Raw genomic sequence first — 18,654 nt, 5'->3', positions numbered from 1 at the left:
AACCCAGGAGCAATCTGAGTTATTTGATAATGATGGAATAATCATTTCCAAAGAATGGGAAATTCCAGGCTTCTTCCCCCCTCAGCATGGACTGCAAAAAAGGTAAGGTGCTCAAATCATACTCAGTTACACTGTAAGGCAGGTGACTGGACATGTGTTGTATAAATGTTTGTTCCCCTGAGATGTAGATTACATTCATGAACATTGATTGCATGTGACCCTAGTTATCAGAAGTCCTGATCAGTTTCCAGCAGTTCCCTCTGCTGCAAAATGCAGAAATCTCTGTGTGTCTTTGCTGGTGTGGAGCACCTTTCCGACCCTTTAAACTCGTTGTTGGAAGATGCAGTCTCTGCCACCCATGGTTTCTGACAGCCGCTGGGATTCTGGCATGTGGCTCACTCTTCCCTTTAGCAGTTGGATCAAATTCCTTATAGCCCCAAGTGGCTCCCTTCTGTTTGCTACTTAATATGGCCTCTTTTTAACCAATATGAAGAACATACTGTGGCATAGTGACATCTGAGCATGAGGCCAGGAGCCAATAATTCTATTCTAATCCTGGCTGTGATACAGACTCTCTGTGTTGCCCTGAACAAGACAAGATTTTTTGTACCTCCACTTCCCCATCTGTAAAATGGACACAACATTTACCTACCTCAGACAGGTGCTTGTGAATCTCAGTTAATGCTTATAAAGTGCTCTGTGGGCACTAAGCATCACCTGCAGGCAGGAAACTGACTGTTGGCAACAAAGCTGAAAATAAGCAAAGGGTTTGGCAAGATTAACAGAAACGCTTGCTGTATTTTTTATTTCGCTATTTCCTTCCCTTAAATGAGAATGACTCATTTTCTGAACAGTATCCTTCTGGGGGCTCTACAAGAAAGGATCCCCAAGAAAGCAGCCCTTCTTTTTTTTTTTTTAATCAAGCAAGCAAGATTCACAGCCTTCTGCACAGAGCCTCAGAGCTGACCCAGTGTGAGAGCATCTCGACACAAGAGTCAGAACAATACTGAACTAGTTCACACCCTCCTGTGCTGTAGCAGATTAATCAGTTTCATCATAGATCCGTTTTAAGTGGTAGAAAATGGGTTTTGTGGTGTTTTGGACAGAACAAAATCAACACAAACAAAAGCAGAATTTCTTATTTGAAGCTTGATGAGTTAACAAACCAAGCAACAGAACTCTAAAACACATTCACGCAACCTGAAGTCAGGAGAATCTGTCTTCCAAAATATATCACAGAGGACTGCAGCTGACATTCCACTGTGCATGCTTTCATTAATAAAAGCCAAATGGCTACCACCGCATAACTATTACACACACAGCAACATACAATGAACAATATTAAGTCACTCACAAGTTAGGAAATTCCAGAATTAAGGTGGTAGGTGGGGAAAAAAGTTAGTGATCATGTAATGAAAGATGGTTTCATATTGCACACAGCAGGGTGCTGAGTTAAGGTTGCACAGAAAAAGTATTAGTTGTGCAATTCCCTAACTTTTGAGTGTTTGACTTTGCAACTTTAGTGTTAATTTTTGTGTGTGTGCGTGCGTGCATGCAACTTCCTAGATTTTTTGAAAAGCAAACTGAAGAAAGAGAAAGCCCACAAAGCAGCACTATAGCAATACCGACATGGGTTGTCAGGAAGGTTGGAGCCTTTAGATCCACCTTGCAGAGCCAACGGAGTAACTACCACCAGGGATAAGCTGTCATCCTCTACTGGGAGCCGCATTAGAGAAATACAGGAGACTTTGGTGGGTTTCATAAATAGCAGCACGGTGGTGACAGACACCTGGGCATGGAAAATGTCAGCCTCAACATTTAGAATTTGGCAAAGGTATAAGCAATAGAATAATAGAACTGGAAGGAATTTCAAGTGGTCATCAAGTCCAATCCCCTGCACTCATGGCAGGGCCAAGCATCATCTAGAATCTAGACCATCCCTGGAAAGTCTTTTTCTAACCTGCTCTTAAATATTTCCACTGATGGAGAATCCACAACCTCTTTAGCCAATTTATTCCTGTGCTTGACCACCCTGACAGGAAGATTTTCCTAATGTCCAACCTACACCTCCTTTGAAGCAATTTAAACCCATTGCTTCTTGTCCCATCATCAGGAGTTAAGGAGAGTAACTTTTCTCCCTCCTCCCTGTAAAACCCTTTTGGTACTTGATATTTCTCATCATAACCCCTTCTCAGTCTTTATCCAGACTAAACCAACCCAGTTCTTTCAATCTTCTCTCATAATTCTTGTTTTCTAGATCTTTAATAATTTTTGTTGCTCTTCTCTGGACCTTCTCCAGTTTGTCCATCTCTTTCCTGAAATATGGTGCCCAGAACTGGACACAATACTCTGTAGAGGCCTAATCAGAGCAGAGGAGAACAGAAGAATTACTTCTTGTGTCTAGCTTACAAACCTCTTGTTGCTAAATCTCAGAATAATGTTTGCTTTTTTTTTATTATAGTGTCACACTTGAAAACAATCTGATGGGAAGTGTCAGACAACCTTAACAACAGCCAATAGGTGGTGCTACCAGCCCCACCTGTAACACTCACACACAGAGGAATGTGTTTTCTTCAAACAACTTTTGACATAGCTGGAGATAATATATTTCAGCTCATTTAAGTACAGCATGTTAAAGACCCAACCTGCCTTAAATTGCCTGTTGACAGAAATACCTCTTACCCCTCCCAAACTGCAGTCAGGAGAAACACACACACACACATTATGACTCATGTGATATAACCCAGACAGAAACATTCATCACTGCAAGTTTGGTGAAAGGGGTTGCTTAACACGCACATCAGAGCCTGATCACTTGATGAAGGAAGGACAAGAGGAAATGTTGGAAAATGTAAATGAACCAGAGCAAAAGAAAATATCTATTGTATTCTAGAAGTCACTAACATTTCATTATTAATAAAGAGGTTCCCAGAGAAGTCTCTTCTAGAAGGTAAGCAGGAAAGATGTTACATCAAATTATTGACTAACACAAGATTAACTTTCCTGGTCTGCCTCCCTTATGGCTGGACAGGGAAAATCTCTCATTGGCTCTGCTGTTACAAACACAAATATTGTCTGCGAAAGGTCACTTGGCTGGAGCCTCAGAAAACTGTGAGGTGGTGGAAAGTTAACACGAGGGAACACCCGTCTGCTAAGAGAGGGGAAGAAATGAAACTATACCATGATCTCCGCACAAGAGGATTTTAAAACCAATCAGGTAACACTCAGTGGTGGGTACAAAGATGGGGACATAAAATTCTTCCATAGTCAAAACGCCCCCAGGACAAAGGTGGCATTTTGTGCAGTGCATGCGTGTGTGTGTATAGGCAGGTGCACACGCAGCTTTCGGATTCCTTTCCCCCAAATGCAAAGGGAAGGGGGATCCCATCTGGAGATCCAATTAGTCCTGCAGAAGGTCCTACATAACACAGGCTCAAAGAGGGTCTTTAGTGATGACTTAATTAGCTTTAGTGTCACAATCCAATATACATCAAGAAATTAGTTCCTGGACAGACAACTTAAAAAGGTATTTTATACGATTACTTCATCCTCAGAAAATGTACAACTCAGCCGCCTGACGTGTAGGTGTCAGAAGCCCTCAGTCTCAAATACACAAGAACAAGAGATGAAAATTTCAAATCAAGGAAGAGAAACACAAACTTGTCCTTTACAGGGTACAGCTCAACACACCTGGGTTTCCAACATGCTTCTGATTTTTTTGTTTGCTTTCTGCTAACCTTTCCTTGAATTCTGAACAGCAGAGAACAACTGTGGAGTCTTCTGGATACAGTAATATGGAAGAAGTTCAGATTTCATCCACTCACCCTGACCTTTTTTTTTCCACTGGGAGAAAAAAATTAATCTAAAGTGAAGTTGCCAGTGCAGCACACAGATGATGAATCTATGCAAAGAGCCTGCCTTCCTACAGGGTTTGGCCGCGATATTTGGTAGTAACTAATAATCCACAGTAGGTTTGATTATTTGCTCTTCAGGGAAGGCAGTCTACACACAGCCTTTGCAAACTGATCTGTATCAAGTGCAAACACTGCTCCCTGAGAATGCAGGCTCTAAAACTAGCAGAAGGGTCAGAAACAATAATCTGCAGGTAGGGGAAGTGGTGCGATCCAACAGCTTTCTGATAAGGTTGCAGATGTTCATGTAATTGGAGCTTGTCACCCACTTTCAGCCAAGTTTACAAAAAGCCCTCCCTCTGCTAACGCCGTTTCAGGTGCACTGCTCAGCAATACAGACCCCCTAGAGTATATGTCCAGCTGCCTCTGCCAGGACTGCTAGCATTGTAACACCAGCTCACCATTCAAAGCAGTTTCAAACCTAGGAGCTTGTGAAGATTTGTCGCTGCCTCTCAACTCTCATTTAAGGCTCACTTCTAATTTTAAGAGCTCTGGTCAGATAAAATTGGTATCTTCTGAATTACCAATTCTACCGCTATCCCTCTGTCAGCTCACGAGCTATCAGGGGACAGGCTGATTGGTCAGTTTTGGAAAAAAAGTCACAATTACACCTTACCAGCCCAAGCACAGCATCTACTGTCCCATTCACATTGGACTGATAAGGGAAAACACTGGTGTTTATGTTTCCAAAAATGACTAGTGACTGGGTGCCGGATTCAAGTCACCTTACGGGGGCAGATTTTTCAACAGCACTAAATATTCAGCTTCTGAGAATCAGGCCACTGACAAGGTCTCAAGCCGGAAGTCCAAAAATCACCAATGACTTTGGAAAACGTAGGGTGAATAGATCCATTATTAACACAAAAAGTGAACGAGGAGCAGAGCTTCTCATTCAAAGCTGGTACATAATCATACAAGAATGACACTTTGAGATGTTAAAGGGGAATTATGGGAAACTAGTCCAAAACATCCATATTTGAGTCCACTTTTTAAAACCTACAGAAGAAACAGGGTCACCCGCTACACAATGTTGGGAAGGAGTTAGACACAGCGTACGTAAGAACTTCGGCACCTTGTCTTACCACCTGCTGGATATTAGCAAATTAAAGCAAAGAAAAGGATGCAGGGATGCAGCATGAATATTGGACTTGTTCAAGATGCAGACACCAAAAAAGGTCTCCCCAGGAGGGACAGGAGAGTGTTGAGACTCATGAGTATTTAATCTTCACTCAGGGTCCAGCCCGTCAAATAAGCTAGTAACTAAAGGAAAGCCAGTAGTACAGAGTATTGCTCATATTAGAACCGTTTTGTTATTTGACCAGAAATGGGAGCTGCTGTAAATCAGTGGGTGGTTTCGGTTTCGGTTTCAGGTTTGTTTTTAAAATTACCTCTAGCTTTTAACAGATCTCTATTCTACCTGTAACAGGAGCCAAACAAATTGCCCACTGTTGCAAGGGGTTACTACCAGTGTCCTCAAACATGAGCGTGGAAGCCATAATCCAGGGATGAGATCCCAGTGAAACCTCCAATGAGCTGAGAGAAGAGCCCATCTCCCCTCTCTGCAGATGGGACAGAGCTGGTAGAGCGAGCTGGGACTGGTCAGTGCAAACAGGTGAACATGAAGCTAGACTCAAGGAAGATTTTCAGCTGCAACAAGAACATTTCTCATGTGGTGCCCCTCCCCCACTCCCGAGTGTTACAAACTCGCCCCCGTTTTTGATTTTACACACAGGTTTGCGTGTGGTTCAAATAAGCGGGTATTTGATCTGCAGCGTGTTCTTCCTCTCCCGCACGTGAGCGACATAGCCCTCGACAGTGGGTGCAAGCACTAATGAACCTGTACCCACAGCCGTCCCCGAATCAATCCAGCTGTGAAAAACAAACTGCATGTGCTGTGGATTCTCCTGAGCCGATTGCAGTCAGCTGCAGTGACGCCTCACCTTATACAACCACTGCATGCCTAAACCTCCTGCAGAAGGGGCAGGGAAGCATGGATTACAGAAGAGAGGCTGCACTTGAACTCTCTTGCCACCAAAATCCTTGTGGTCTTGTATCACCAGCTGGCACGAATATGGCGAGGTTACGGGGGGGGCGGGGGGGCGGGCGGGGCTGGAAAGAAATCCAGTGGTGATAACAAGGAGGTGACTGTGTCACTAAATTAAGACCCATCAACCGCAGTGTTGTTTCTCCTGAAATGAACAAACGTTTTGTGGCTGACTCCAATGGAGCTGGACTGCAACCCAGGTTATTTTCAAACAAGCTGTGTTGGGTGAGCCTGGGGCCAATTACCCTCTCCGATCCTCCGGCACAGATCTGGAGCCACTCCTTCCAAGCTGCAGCAGCACAAGCGAGTGGAGAACTAGGTCTTTAACATTCAAGGCTGGCGAGAGAGTTCCATCCTGCTAAGAAACCCTGGCAGCAGCAGCTTATAATTAAAATGAACATTTCCAGTGGCTCTGCCTGCAGGCAGCAACCGGGCCAAAGAGGCACACCTACATTCTGGGTTCCAGCTGGCAGGAAATAGGAGGCCATGAGCATGGTGGGATGGTATCATTAGATGCTTGGCTTCTGAGGGCTTATTCCAGAAACAGCCCTTTGTGGTGCAGGGAGAGAGGTGTAGGGTTGGCTGGAGAGGGCGGGGGAGCCTGCTGCATGGGAGAAAATAATGCGCGGCCAGAGATGGCTTCAGCAGATGTAGAACTTGGCCTGAAAGCATCAGCTGCAGCAGAGGCTGCTGGGTTGTTAGTAGGAAGGTACGATTTTTGCCAGCGACTTGCTCAGAACGCAGAGGTTTCACCCTCCTTGCTTCCCATCAAGGTTCGCTTTGGTGTTTTACTGACACAGGAGATGTTGCAGTGGCCTGTCATGGGCTTTTATAAGAAGGTTGCTGGAGTCCTGGGGCCCAGGACCCAGAGATTTTAGGGGATCTTCTTTTTAAAGAAATAAGCAGCTCTCTGATGGGGAGGAAACAGTGTCTTGTCACTTTCAGGGACAGGCCAGCAAACTGCACTGGGAGACCCCACGTGGAGCTGTGAGTAGCATCACGTGGGCAGCTGGCGAACCTGGGGTGTTATCCAGTCAAATTGTTTTCCTAGCCTGCAGCCTCCAAGTCACTGCACCTCCTGCACGCTGGGGGCATGGAGAAGCCCCAGGGCTAATCCATCACAGGGACACAGACCCAGGAAACACTCATCCCTTGGCAAAGTCACGCTGCTTCTCCATGACTGCAATACGGGTAATGTACCTCGTGGCCCAGCAGTGATTCTGCAGCTTGTTCGGAGTGACATAGTGTAGGGTAATGGGGGGCCTGCACAAGACCTGGCTGGAGTTGCTGGGGGAGGGAAGGCAGGCAGCAGGTGTTGCTTCTCTTCACCTACAGTCTCTTTTTGATGAGCTTCTCCAGTTTCCGGATTCGTGAGGACTCCTGCTCAGGCGTGGGAGCTGCCAGGGACATGGAGCTAGTGTTCTCTGCCCCGGAAGGAGGGGTGGGCAGCCTCTGGCGGAACAGTTCCAACATGCTGCTTTGCTCACTTCTCTTTAGGCCCTGTTAAGAGACAAAGGACAGTGGGATCACAATCTAAAGCGACAGCATTATTGCCCCTGGGCCTGGGGTGTAGGAAAAGAGCAACTGGAGTCACAGGTTCAAATCTGTCTCCTCTTCCTGCCCTGCAGTGCAGCGTACAGCCACCCCACTGTTCTGCACCCAGGAAAGCTAAGTCCGAACTCCCCCAGTCAGCCTGGAAAGGGAAAGCAGCGCGAGTACTATCACTTAGGAGCAGCTCTCCATGCTTCCAGAGCAGCCCTTCCCCAGTGGCCTTTTCTAGTCCCAAAGCCCTACACGTTTCTGCTGAAACAGCCCCCAAGGCATTCAGGGTTTTTCCAGAGGGGGACTTCATTACAGGACTGTCAGTTCTGCTGGATTGGGCCAAACCTTCATGTCTAGGATCTTCTGGAAAGTGTCTGTGCTGCAGTCAGCCAGGAGCTTGATGTAATTGTCAACAAATACAACGGGGGGCTCGTGAGGGGCCATAACCACCTGCAAAGAGAGAGAGAGAGAGAGAAGGGTGGGGGTGCATCAGACACAAGCAATGCACACAGGAACCCACCCACCAATCAGCTATCCGGAGAGTAGACTGCCAGTCGCAGGAGAAGTTTCTGCTGAAATATAAGCAGAGCTTCCAAAAGCCCAACTTAAATTCAGGCATGTGGATTATCGGTGACACAGGCTGGCACTAGCGATGGGTGAAGGGCTGTCATCATTTCACCTAGATCCAGGCAGAGGGACTCTGGCAAGGAGGCAACGATTCTGAACCGAGGCCCATTTCAGAAGAGCCAAAGTCCTGCTCCTGCTTTACCTGGGGAAAAGGCGAACTGCTGGTTAGACGGCAGGATAAATCTTTGGGCTTGCAAAGAACACAGCTCTGGAGGATGCAGGGTAAAGCTCTCCTGCCTAGTCCCTGTGCTTTGTCCTGCCAACGATCACCACACAGGCCTCTGACCCAGAGCCGGGCTGTCTTACAGTGGAACATACACAGACAACCACACAGAATGAGGAGCGTAGGGCCTTGTCTCTGTGCAAACCAGTGCAACCTGAGATGCCTAAGGAATGGAAAGGAGGCCAAGACGCTTACTGTTACTGAAAGGTGTGGGCAAACGAGCAGGAGAAAGGCAACAGCGGCTCCCAGAGCCGGGAGAGGACTGTCTAATTGTTACTCAGAAGTTGAACAGACCTAGAGGCTGCAGGGGCCGTGCATTGTGCTGCAGCTGCTGTAGGACTCGGCCTCAGGCACACTGGACGGGGCTCCAAGTCTCACTTCGTTCAACAGAGAAGCAGGAGTCTCTTCAACACCACGGGAAGAAGGAACTTGCCCACTGACAGCTCTGGAGCCAGAAAGCCTCAGCTCAGGACAGGCAACATGTGCGGACGGGGGAGCTCCCTTAGTGCCCCATTGGTGAGCCTGGACTGCTAACTGCCCACGCGACCTTTCTACTGCACAGAGCAGCCAGCTGGAGAGCTGGAGAGCACGGGGAGCAGCGGTCAGGGGGACTGCTTCGCACTGCCTGCTTTTCACGCCATTTCAGAGAGGCTGGAGGAAGCCACTTGAGATTCGGGGACACAAGATCTACACCACAAGGGGACAGTGAAACCCCAGGGAATGGCATCAGCACACAGATGTGTAACTCTGCACCGGCTTCAGGGGGATTTGCCATATGAGCTGCACTGCCCCAAAGCCACCAAATCACCCATGACGCCAGAGTGCTCTGAGCAGGGGAAGAAGGTTTTACTCAAAAAGCAAGTCAGGTTAGTACAGCTGGTCAGAGCTCCAGGGCTGAACTGGAGCCTGAAGCTTCTTGTGGTTTTAGATTGCCCAGTTCTACTCATTGGCTAGGCTCCTGTCGCTATACATACCATGAAGTTAGCCAGGGATACCTGCACGGATGGGCTGTTTGAAGGCATCTCACATGTAACCTCATGTCTCAGAGCTGCCCACTGGTATCTGCGTTATGCCACAGCAGGCCAGGAGATAACACTACCAACATTAATGGCCCCTCTAGGTCTGACGAGGCTCTTGGGACTGATCTGCATGAAACAGTTCTCCACAAGCGCTGCAGCTGGTCTGGTGTGGAGTCTGCTGACCTGCAGCAGGGGCTGGGAGAGATGGGCTCCTGGCCCAGGAGCAAGTGAGGAGTGAATAAAATGGAGACTGGAAGCTGGAAAGAGGATTAGCTCCTTTCACATCAAAACAGGCAAGTGGCTGTACAACAAGCTCTATAAAAAAATCTTTCACTGGCACTAGTCAGCCAAACGTCGTAGTGAGGGAAGAGAAAACCTTCCTGGTCTTCCCAACTCTCCTAAGTGCTTCCTGTTGGCCCATCTCCCCCCATGCTGGATTCTGCGATGGGCATTCTGATTTTCCCCACGCAGCAGCCCAGAGAGATACACACACAAAATCCTCCATGTATAACCCTGGTAAAACTGGGTGCCACGGTGGAAAGCTGGAACCCAGGACCCTGTAGCTGTAGGAGAAGGAACCCTTCCCCCTCCTTTCTTCCAGTCTCACTAAGGAACACTCTTGGTGTGTCTGGCCTGTCATGGTATTTATTTTAACAACATTCTTGTGCCTTACCCAGGTTTAATGAGACAAACAGAATGAAAATTGCAGGTAAAGCACAGTGCAGTAATGTACCCCACATGACAGGGTGCAATGGAGTTCTCCTCTTCACCTGAAATCCCTCCAGACCGTAGTATGATAGATCCTTGAAAGCACTCCAGATGGTATAGCCAAACTGTGTTTGGGAGGGGGTAGCAATGTCCCTGTACATAGGCTTGGAAGGATTAGCTTTTTATTGGTAAAACGTCAGTAAACGTTGTGTTCACAGTATGCAGACAAACTGATAGATGTTTCCATCAATAATAAAAATGGAGAGATGGGCACAGGAGGAAACACGCTGCTTGAGAACTTGAGTTTCATCTAAGAATATTCACTTTGTATATTTTTGCATGTGATGTTGACAACAGATGCCAGGTTTTGGGGTTTGAGGGGACTGATGCATAGAAAGGGAATGGGAATCAATGGTTACCAGATTGTTTTGGGTGCAGAAGCCAGCCAATTATTCCAGTCACCCGTTTACCACCAGGATGGTGGGTTCACAGCATGACTGGAGAGTGCAGTGTAATACAATACGGTAAAGGAAACATTGACTAGAAGGAGAGTAACAAGCTTCCATCAGGACCAAAATCCCACCCTCAGTGTGAGCACAAGCACTGACAGTCTGTGCTATGCGAAAAAGCAGCCATGCTACTACTGCCAGGTTTCTGCATTACCTCAATAGTTGCAGAGTGATTGTGCACTGCCTGAAGGATCTGTGGGTCTGCTGCAATGTCAATACAAGCATCTCACCACTTGCACTGGCTTCATATCATGACTGATGAAGCTAGCATGATAAGGCAGGATAACAACCTTTTGATTTGTCTATCTAGAGCAGAGGTCAGCAAACCCTGGCACATGTACCGATAGGAACTCGGTCACTCAGTCCCGCACCTTCTCCCCCATGCAGCCGGGAGCTTGCTCAAAGCCATACTGCTGTGGATTAACAAATGACCAGCTAATGCTACCAACCACCACCTAATGGTAAAGTTCTGCATCTTCATTTATTTAGTAATGAAGCTGTTGTAAGTAGGACTATTAGTGACTTTAATAAAGGATCACTGGCTCTCAGACTGTATAAAGAAGTCAAGAGGTCAAATGTCAGCAGTCAGCCTTGGAAAGGCTGCTGACCTCAGCTCTAGAGCACAAGCTCTTTGGGGAAAGGATTTTCTTCCACTATGGTATTATGGTGGCACAAAGGAGCCTTCATCTCAGCTGGGAGCTCCATGTGCCGTACTCCTGCCATACTATCACTAGTCATAGTTTATTTGGGTTCAATTTTCTTTGAATTCTGTGCCATTGCTTTCAACTTTCTAGTCTGTACTTTCCCACGTGAATCTCACAAGAAAGAAAATTCAGTTAAAACCCCAACCAGGCCCTGAACCTGGAAGTGTGGCAAATGTGGTCTTTGCCCACAAAAGCTTATGCTCCAAAATATCTGTCAGTCTATAAGGTGCCACAGGACTTCCTGGCCATAAGGTGCCACAGGATTTCTCATTGTTTTTATGTTATGGCAAAAACTGGTCATGGGTCATTTTACAGTCAGAAGCTTCAAAAAGCAAAAGAGGAGGCTGCTCAACAAGATACCGGAGCGGTGTGGCCATTCCACTAGACAGCAGATGTGACACCAGCCCAAATTGGCTCTCACTAGCCAGTTATGCATGAAAGTCTCAAAGTCACATTTGCTCTGACGCACATGGGGGAAGGGATTTCTGAAAATGCCTTAGGGAATTAGGAGCCCAAACCCTACTGAAAGTCAACAGGATTTGAGTGCCCAACTCTCTGCTGAGATGCCCTGGAAACGACAACCAGATTGTACAGACGAGCACACATGTGGCTCTTTTCTCGGTAATACTGGTTTCCAAGAGCACAGCCCCTTGGCAGTCACACTGTGAGCTGCCAAATAAAGCAGACTCAGGACTCAGAATAAAGACTCTCCAGAGTTACCTTCAGGATCATTTCTGCCCGCGTCATGCCTTTCACCACGATCTTTGTGTAGCTGGCAGGAGCCTTCCTCACCACCTGGGACCCAATGGAAGGCAGATCCAAGAGAACCATCTTCAGAGAGTGAGTGTCCAACAGCAGCTGTAATAGTTAATCACACTCAGCTGTTACCTTCTTCCCAGCCACCAAGTGCTATTTTCAGCTAGATCGCAACAAAGGCTAACAGTTGAACTCTTTACAAACCCAAAACCTCTTGGCATTTGCATCACTGTTGGCACAGAAGGAATGATTCACTGTGATGGAGCCTCAAAGGAACAGACCTCGTGGTTGGTGTAGATCAGCAGATCTACACTGACCTTAATGGAGCTATGGCTATTTACACCAGCTTGGGAGCTTGTCCGCAGCATGTGGATTTCTCAACCATCATATGTTCACGGGTGCTTATAAGTGAAACATCGTCACTCATTGGTAAGCTGTATTGTTAACTGGATACTGAGACCAACTTGGTAACAACCTGAGCCCTTTTAAGCCTATGAGCCTGCATTGCTATTAATTGTTCCACACTTACTCAAACACTAAAAAACCACTGACAGCAACCCACTGGCTGACTCAATCTAGCTCACAGTATAGGGACAGGAATCTTCTCTAAACTGGCTCCTTATTCAGGCAGTATGACGGGAAAGGGATTATTGCTCAAAATAGCTAAACTGGAAAAGGTGCTATCAGTCAGAGCTCAATAACTAAATCCTTCTGGACTGTCCCAGGTATGAATTAAAAAGCAGAGCGGAGATCAGCTGTGGAGCAGAGACCTGAATCATTTGGGCTGCGTTTTTGCTTAAAGAGAAGAGGGGCACAATTGGATTTGTTAACATGGGATAGGAAAGGTGCCAGGTATCTTGATGAAAAGTGAATTCCTGCAAAAGGGCTAGACTCCGGCAGAAGTGTGCTCCCACAACACAACCAGCGTTGCAAGAGACTCACAACCATCTGCGTTACACCACTAGGCACACCACATTTAGATAACATACTAAGCTACCGGACGTTAGTTAGCATACTTGGGATACTGAGCCTGGGCAGGGTGGTCGTGGCAGGTTCACCAGCTCAAACATGGAACAGATACAAAAAGTAACACTATCATTACCATCCTACGGCTGTCTCAAGGCACGTGAGCGATGAACTAGTGGTCTGTATTCATTGCAGTGGAGACAGAATTCCACACAATAAAAATCCACATTGACAAACACTGCACTGGTGCCTAGATTTGAACGTGACTGTTAAATCACCGAGATGCTCCCTTTCACAGATCAGCAGTGGCAGTAAAAAGCAATGCTACTGTGGTAACATTTGTGCTCACGGCCAGATTTACAAGGCTCTGTGGGCCACTAAAGATTCAGGTAGAAGCCTAGTGGGATTTTTCACAAGTGCCCAGAACAGGTTTGGCACACGAGACCTATTGAAAATGAACAGGAGTCACTCCGCCTCCTCAGAGAGAGATGCATGCAACCTCGCTGCCGTCTTCAGCGGTGGGTGGTTCAGGAGTTCTTGAACAAGCACACTCAGATACACAAACAAGTGGACTCACAGACAGACATCCTGTTGACATCCCACAGTGCCTAGTGAGGCCAGGCATGATGGGATACACACCCAAAATGCACGGCTCTTATTTCAGACCTGGGCTCTCTAGTGAGAGCACTCAGTTTGGAAATGCCCTTGCAGTATGGACACGCTATTCAGAAATAACTTATTTCTACCTAACTAAGTAGAAGTAAGAGACTAACAGGAGTAAGGAACTAACAGACCTGCACTGGCCAGTTTGCATTAGATAACAGAGTGGCCAGAGAGCAGCACTGGGTAAGTTATCCCATCATCCTAACAAGACACAAGAACATACACCTGATGACAGGTTAATCACTTTTAACCATAGGGTTGCTCAGAAAAGCTCCAGGAGCAACTGAGAGTCACTAATAATATTATTATACAAGGCAACTGAGCACTGAACTTCAGCCATTTGCTTTCTCTTAGGGAAAGCAGCAGGAGCACAGACTACACAAACACAGCAACATCTTTTATTTGTATTTATTTTTTAAAAAGAGCCAGTTTCATTTCACAAAGGCACATTGCTCAGAGCCCCACTTTCTTATTCCTGCCTGCCACCAGCTTTTAAGACATCAGTTCACCTAGCTCCCATCGGAAACCCTGTCCTACCCAAGCTATATTTTCAAAACAAAGAGGTGGGCTATCCTAGCCAACAGACAGGTGTAGGAAGCCAATGGCTGAGATGACAGGCAATAGCTGCACCCTGAACATGATGGTAATGCAAACTCTCCTAACCTGTCCAGTCATTTGCCCTCCCTGACACATGGGTAGGTGTGAAAGTTCATTGTTTCAGTAAATGCCAAAGACACTGAAAAAACATCCCTCCTTACTATTGCTATTTGCTACCTTGTTAGCTTTGGGGCTCTCTGACAGACAGAGACAAAAGGAGATAAAGAACTTGGAGTTACGAGCTCAGAGTTCTAATCCAGAGCCTGCCTTTGAGCCCACTGTGTGACAGGCTAAGACAAAGCACTTCTGTGCCTCAGTTTCCCCATCTCCAAACTGCAGCACACTTATCAATCTGACACTGCTGGGGTGCATCAGAAATGGTTTGTAAAGCACGTGGGGCTAAATGAAAGGCATTTTATAAATGCCGCAATGTCTCTCATCCAGCAACAACTCCAAGGGTTTGCTATGCTCCATTCAGCAGCTATTCTGTACCACCACCACCAGACCACAGAGTTTTTAAAGAGAGGGATATCACATCTGTCTGGAAATACAAAAGGAAGTGAAGGAGGCAGACATAAATGGCCACACTGGAAGCTAGCCAGGACACGGGGCTTAACACCAACACTCGATAAAACTGCCATGAGATTCTTGATGGCCAAGAGTACTCAGGACCTTACTTCTACGTTTCTCCCTTCTGTGTTTCTGCTCCTGGGATAACTGTGCAGATTGTGTATTGGAATCCTAAGCAAGTCTGTCACTTATTTAAACGTGAGATCTCACACTCGGTCCATGGGATGTACAATAAGGACCATTTTTATTATAAATCTCTACAGAAGTGGGTTAAGAATTCATGCAGACAAAAAAAAAATCTGCCCTGGGCTGTACCCCTGGCACAAATTTTCAGCCTTTTAAAAAAAAGAAAAAAAGCCACAAACAAAAAAAAATAGTTTGTCTGCTTTTAATTACCCAACAGTTAAAAACAAACAAACAGACATCCATCCATTGAGGGTTAAGCATTTAAATTGAGAGTTTTAACATTTTAAAACCCCCAATGAGTTTGAGTGCCTTAGATTTTGGGTGTCCAAATGCAGATATTTTAACCGGGCTTAACTTTCAGAGTGCAGGAGTCCAGCGTTCTCTGAAAAACAGGCTCACTTGAAAGGGTCTCAAGTTGTGCACCTTACATTGTGTCCAAAGTCAGATCTTGAGAAATATTTCTCTCCTCCAACTCCTTTCTACACCCCAGAACTCTAGATCTGCCTCTTACCTGCCCCCACAACTCTTCCTGTCTCGCTCCCCCATCACATTGCTCTGAAGTCCCCACAACATCTAAAAGGATGCTTCAATCCTCTTAGCCCTGAACCTTTCCCAGCCAGACTTCCTCGCTGAGTCACGGCTGCGTTGGTTCATCTTGAGCCACCAAGCCAACATCAGGGCTCTCCCTGGCTGTTCGGAAGCTTCATAAAATGCCAAGATCCATCAGATGAACTCAAGCAGCCTGCACGCTCCGCTGAAATTTCCTTGGCAGACTTCAGTATTCAGAAGGGAGAAACGTTGCAAACAAAAAAACACTCGAGAGAGAACGCTGCCAGCACCTGCAGAAACCACAAATGGCACCACTGGGAGCCGCAGGCTCTATGAAGGATGTTGTTTTTTGTTTAAACTACGTCCACGATAAGCTGTGCACATCTTCAAAGCCAGCCATGGTGGAGCGCAGCAACCCGCACTTCAGTGCAGCATTCTGTTGCCCAAACTGCTCTAACAGGGAATGCAAACAAGTACCTGCAATCCACCTTCTCACATCCTGCTGGAATGAAACACTAGCTGGGAGACAAGCTAAAAGCCAAGCAAAGGCAGCAACTTCTCTTTTCTTTTACACTTCCATTGTTTTTCTTCATCTTACTGTCATTATTACAGCACGTTCACCAGCAACTGATCTCAGCACAGGGTTCACTGCGGCTATAATTCAGGCACCCAGGGTTTCTGCTGGATTGGATTACAACTTTGCCTTTATTTAAAAGCCACTTAGAGGGTGTTGCTTGAATGTTTCGTTGTGAAAGATTCCCCTTCGCATTACCATCCCTCAGCTCCTGCTGCTAAATACAGACACCGACGCCAGCGTCAGGAGCTGTGCACCTGAGATGCTTCAGAAACCAGGGGCTGCTTGAGCAGCATGTAACCATGGTCAAAGTGCTGGCAGCAATTCCCCAATGAGAAGGCACAGGTGGCAGGCAGACTACTATAAAATGCTTCCTTTTCCTTCAACATTAGCCAGTCTCTCGGGACTTGTTCGGCAAACCATCAGCACACCTGCACCTCTCCAGTTAAAGCTCTTTTTCTCCAGAAAACAGGTCCTACTTCCCCTAAGGTAACTTGACAAAGCTGTGCCCTATTTTCCCTGTTCCGAATCCAGCCATGTTGTTCTCATGATTTGATGTTTCTCTCCAAAGGAGACTAACTGAAAAACCAGACACATTCTGCAGGTAAGTAATAAAAGAAGCCAAGAGAGCAGCTGAGTAGCAGATGTTTACATCATTACAAATCTCCTAGCTCTGAAAGCAACAGCCAACTCAAAATGCAATACTCCTAACCAGGTGCCTTCATGGTCTGACTACCCTGGACATGTCCAGGGAGTAGGAACAATACAACATGTATTATTTTTGCTGTGTCTGCCCATCTGTCTGGGCAAGGTTCTTCCATCTTCCACCCCCCTGCCCTGTGTCAACCCTGGCCCTTTCCCCGGCCAGCACGGGGCCTGGCCTAGCTCCCCAATGGAGACCCTCCCCCTGCACCATGCCAGCACCAGCCCCTTCACCAGCCAACGCAGGGGCTAGCCCTGTCCCCTCACTCTGCCAGCTCCATCCCTGGTCCAGCTCCCCAGTGGAGCCCCCTCCAGTGCCAGCCCCTTCCCCAGCTAGCCTGGGGACTAGCTCAGGTCCCAACAGAGCTCCTCCCGCAGCCAGCAGGCAGCTTGGCCCAGCCCCCTGCTGGAGCTCCTCTCAGCGCCAGCACAAGCCCCAGCCTATACCCTTTAGATATGTATTACAAGTTTCTGTCTAGAACTTCCTTCCAGCCCAACTTCCGCTTGCAAGAGGAGCTGCAACTGGGCTTCTAGTTAAACTAGTACACACTCTATGGATACTGACTGTTTACTGTGCATGTTGAAGCAGGAACAATCATTCACAATGGAGTGACAGGCTTTTGGCTGGAGGCAATTTCAGGAGCTGATCAGAGTTCCCTCTGTTAAAGGAGGCAACGTTTGCAGCTGAGCTTCCATCTCCAGGCTCACAGGCCAATGTGCATTGGTGCCTCTCTAGTCTGTTTACCATGCAAATGGCGTTGCCTTTCCACTGTGGCTGCTCTGCCATTGCTTTTCTGTTATTAAATAACTGCATTTGGAAAAGTCACAGCAGCCAACTTGATTATAGCAGAATTGTCACCTATCATGTGACACTTGCTGCATCAAGTCCTGTTTCAGGATCAGACGATCTGAATAATGGATGAAATTCGCCATTGCACAGGGCACTCAGCACCATTTAAGCACAGCGTTGGACCTAGTACTGGAGGGAGAGGCACGTCTGGCACAGCCATCTGTGGTGCCTCTGCCCCAGCCCTTCCAACGAGGGCAGCCAATCAGCAGAGGAGCCTCAGACTTCAATTTCCAGTCTCTTCCGGTTGTGTTCACAGGACTGCAGGTGGGCAGCAAAACAGGGGTGTGTGCGCACGTGTGTGGGAAGATGGGTGGGTGGGTTACCTGGGGAGGAGACCTAAACAGACAAACATTTACTTTCCATGAGGTTCTGTTCCTGCTGTAGCTCTTGCCATAAATAACCATTTACCCATAGCGAGTGGTTTTCACCAAGCTCTTCAGCAATGTAAGTCATTATTGCAACACTTTGAGGCTGGTACTGTAAGTTCCACAATGCCCATTTTACACCAGGATAATCATAGGTACAGAGAAATTAAGGGACTTGTCCCCAGTCATCCAGTGAGGCAGGAGCAGAGTTGGAAACAAAATCCAGGACTTGATCTAACCCTAGTCATGTTGCTTACCAACCAGTCTTCTTTATCCTGCTGGCCAAAACGTATCATGACAGCACTGATCATAAAGCCCTAAAGTAACCACTGGAGACTCTTATTTTGAAATTCAGACAATACATAACCACCTCCACCTCCATTTCCTTAGCAACAGATGCCCTCGTTCTGTACAATTTGATGCGTAGACACAATGAAGCTGACAGCTCTGCAGTAGGGTGCAATTAACTTTTCTCACCTGTTCTGCCCCCACCATGCTAATCGGCTTGCACTTGAAGAGATGGTTGATGAACTTGGGAATGAAGGAGCTGCAGAGAAGAAGAGTACCAAGATTACATATTTGAATGTCA

At 46.9% G+C, this 18,654-nt stretch overlaps 1 protein-coding gene across 6 annotated transcripts in view; it reads right to left on the bottom strand.

Moving 5' to 3' along the window:
- Positions 1-786: 786 nt before the first annotated feature.
- VPS53 (VPS53 subunit of GARP complex) overlaps positions 787-18,654 on the bottom strand; it is a 103,459-nt gene continuing 85,591 nt past the window's right edge. For 4 of the 6 annotated variants that reach the window (XM_075013540.1, XM_075013535.1, XM_075013536.1 and 1 more), the window contains exons 19-22: positions 18,543-18,612; positions 12,008-12,145; positions 7,843-7,947; positions 788-7,455 (exon numbers count right to left, since the gene is read on the bottom strand). In XM_075013540.1, coding sequence (XP_074869641.1) covers positions 7,285-7,455; positions 7,843-7,947; positions 12,008-12,145; positions 18,543-18,612 — 484 coding nt within the window. In that variant the 3' untranslated portion in view covers positions 788-7,284. Of the gene's footprint in view, positions 7,456-7,842; positions 7,948-12,007; positions 12,146-18,542; positions 18,613-18,654 lie in introns of all 6 variants that reach the window. The other 2 variants (XM_075013539.1, XM_075013537.1) reach the window with 1 other exon arrangement.

The sequence above is a fragment of the Carettochelys insculpta genome, chromosome 19 (assembly GCF_033958435.1).
Source record: "Carettochelys insculpta isolate YL-2023 chromosome 19, ASM3395843v1, whole genome shotgun sequence".
NCBI classification, from domain to species: domain Eukaryota; kingdom Metazoa; phylum Chordata; order Testudines; family Carettochelyidae; genus Carettochelys; species Carettochelys insculpta.
The sequence above is the reverse complement of the archived record's forward strand: the minus strand, read 5'-3'. Positions and strand labels throughout refer to the sequence as shown.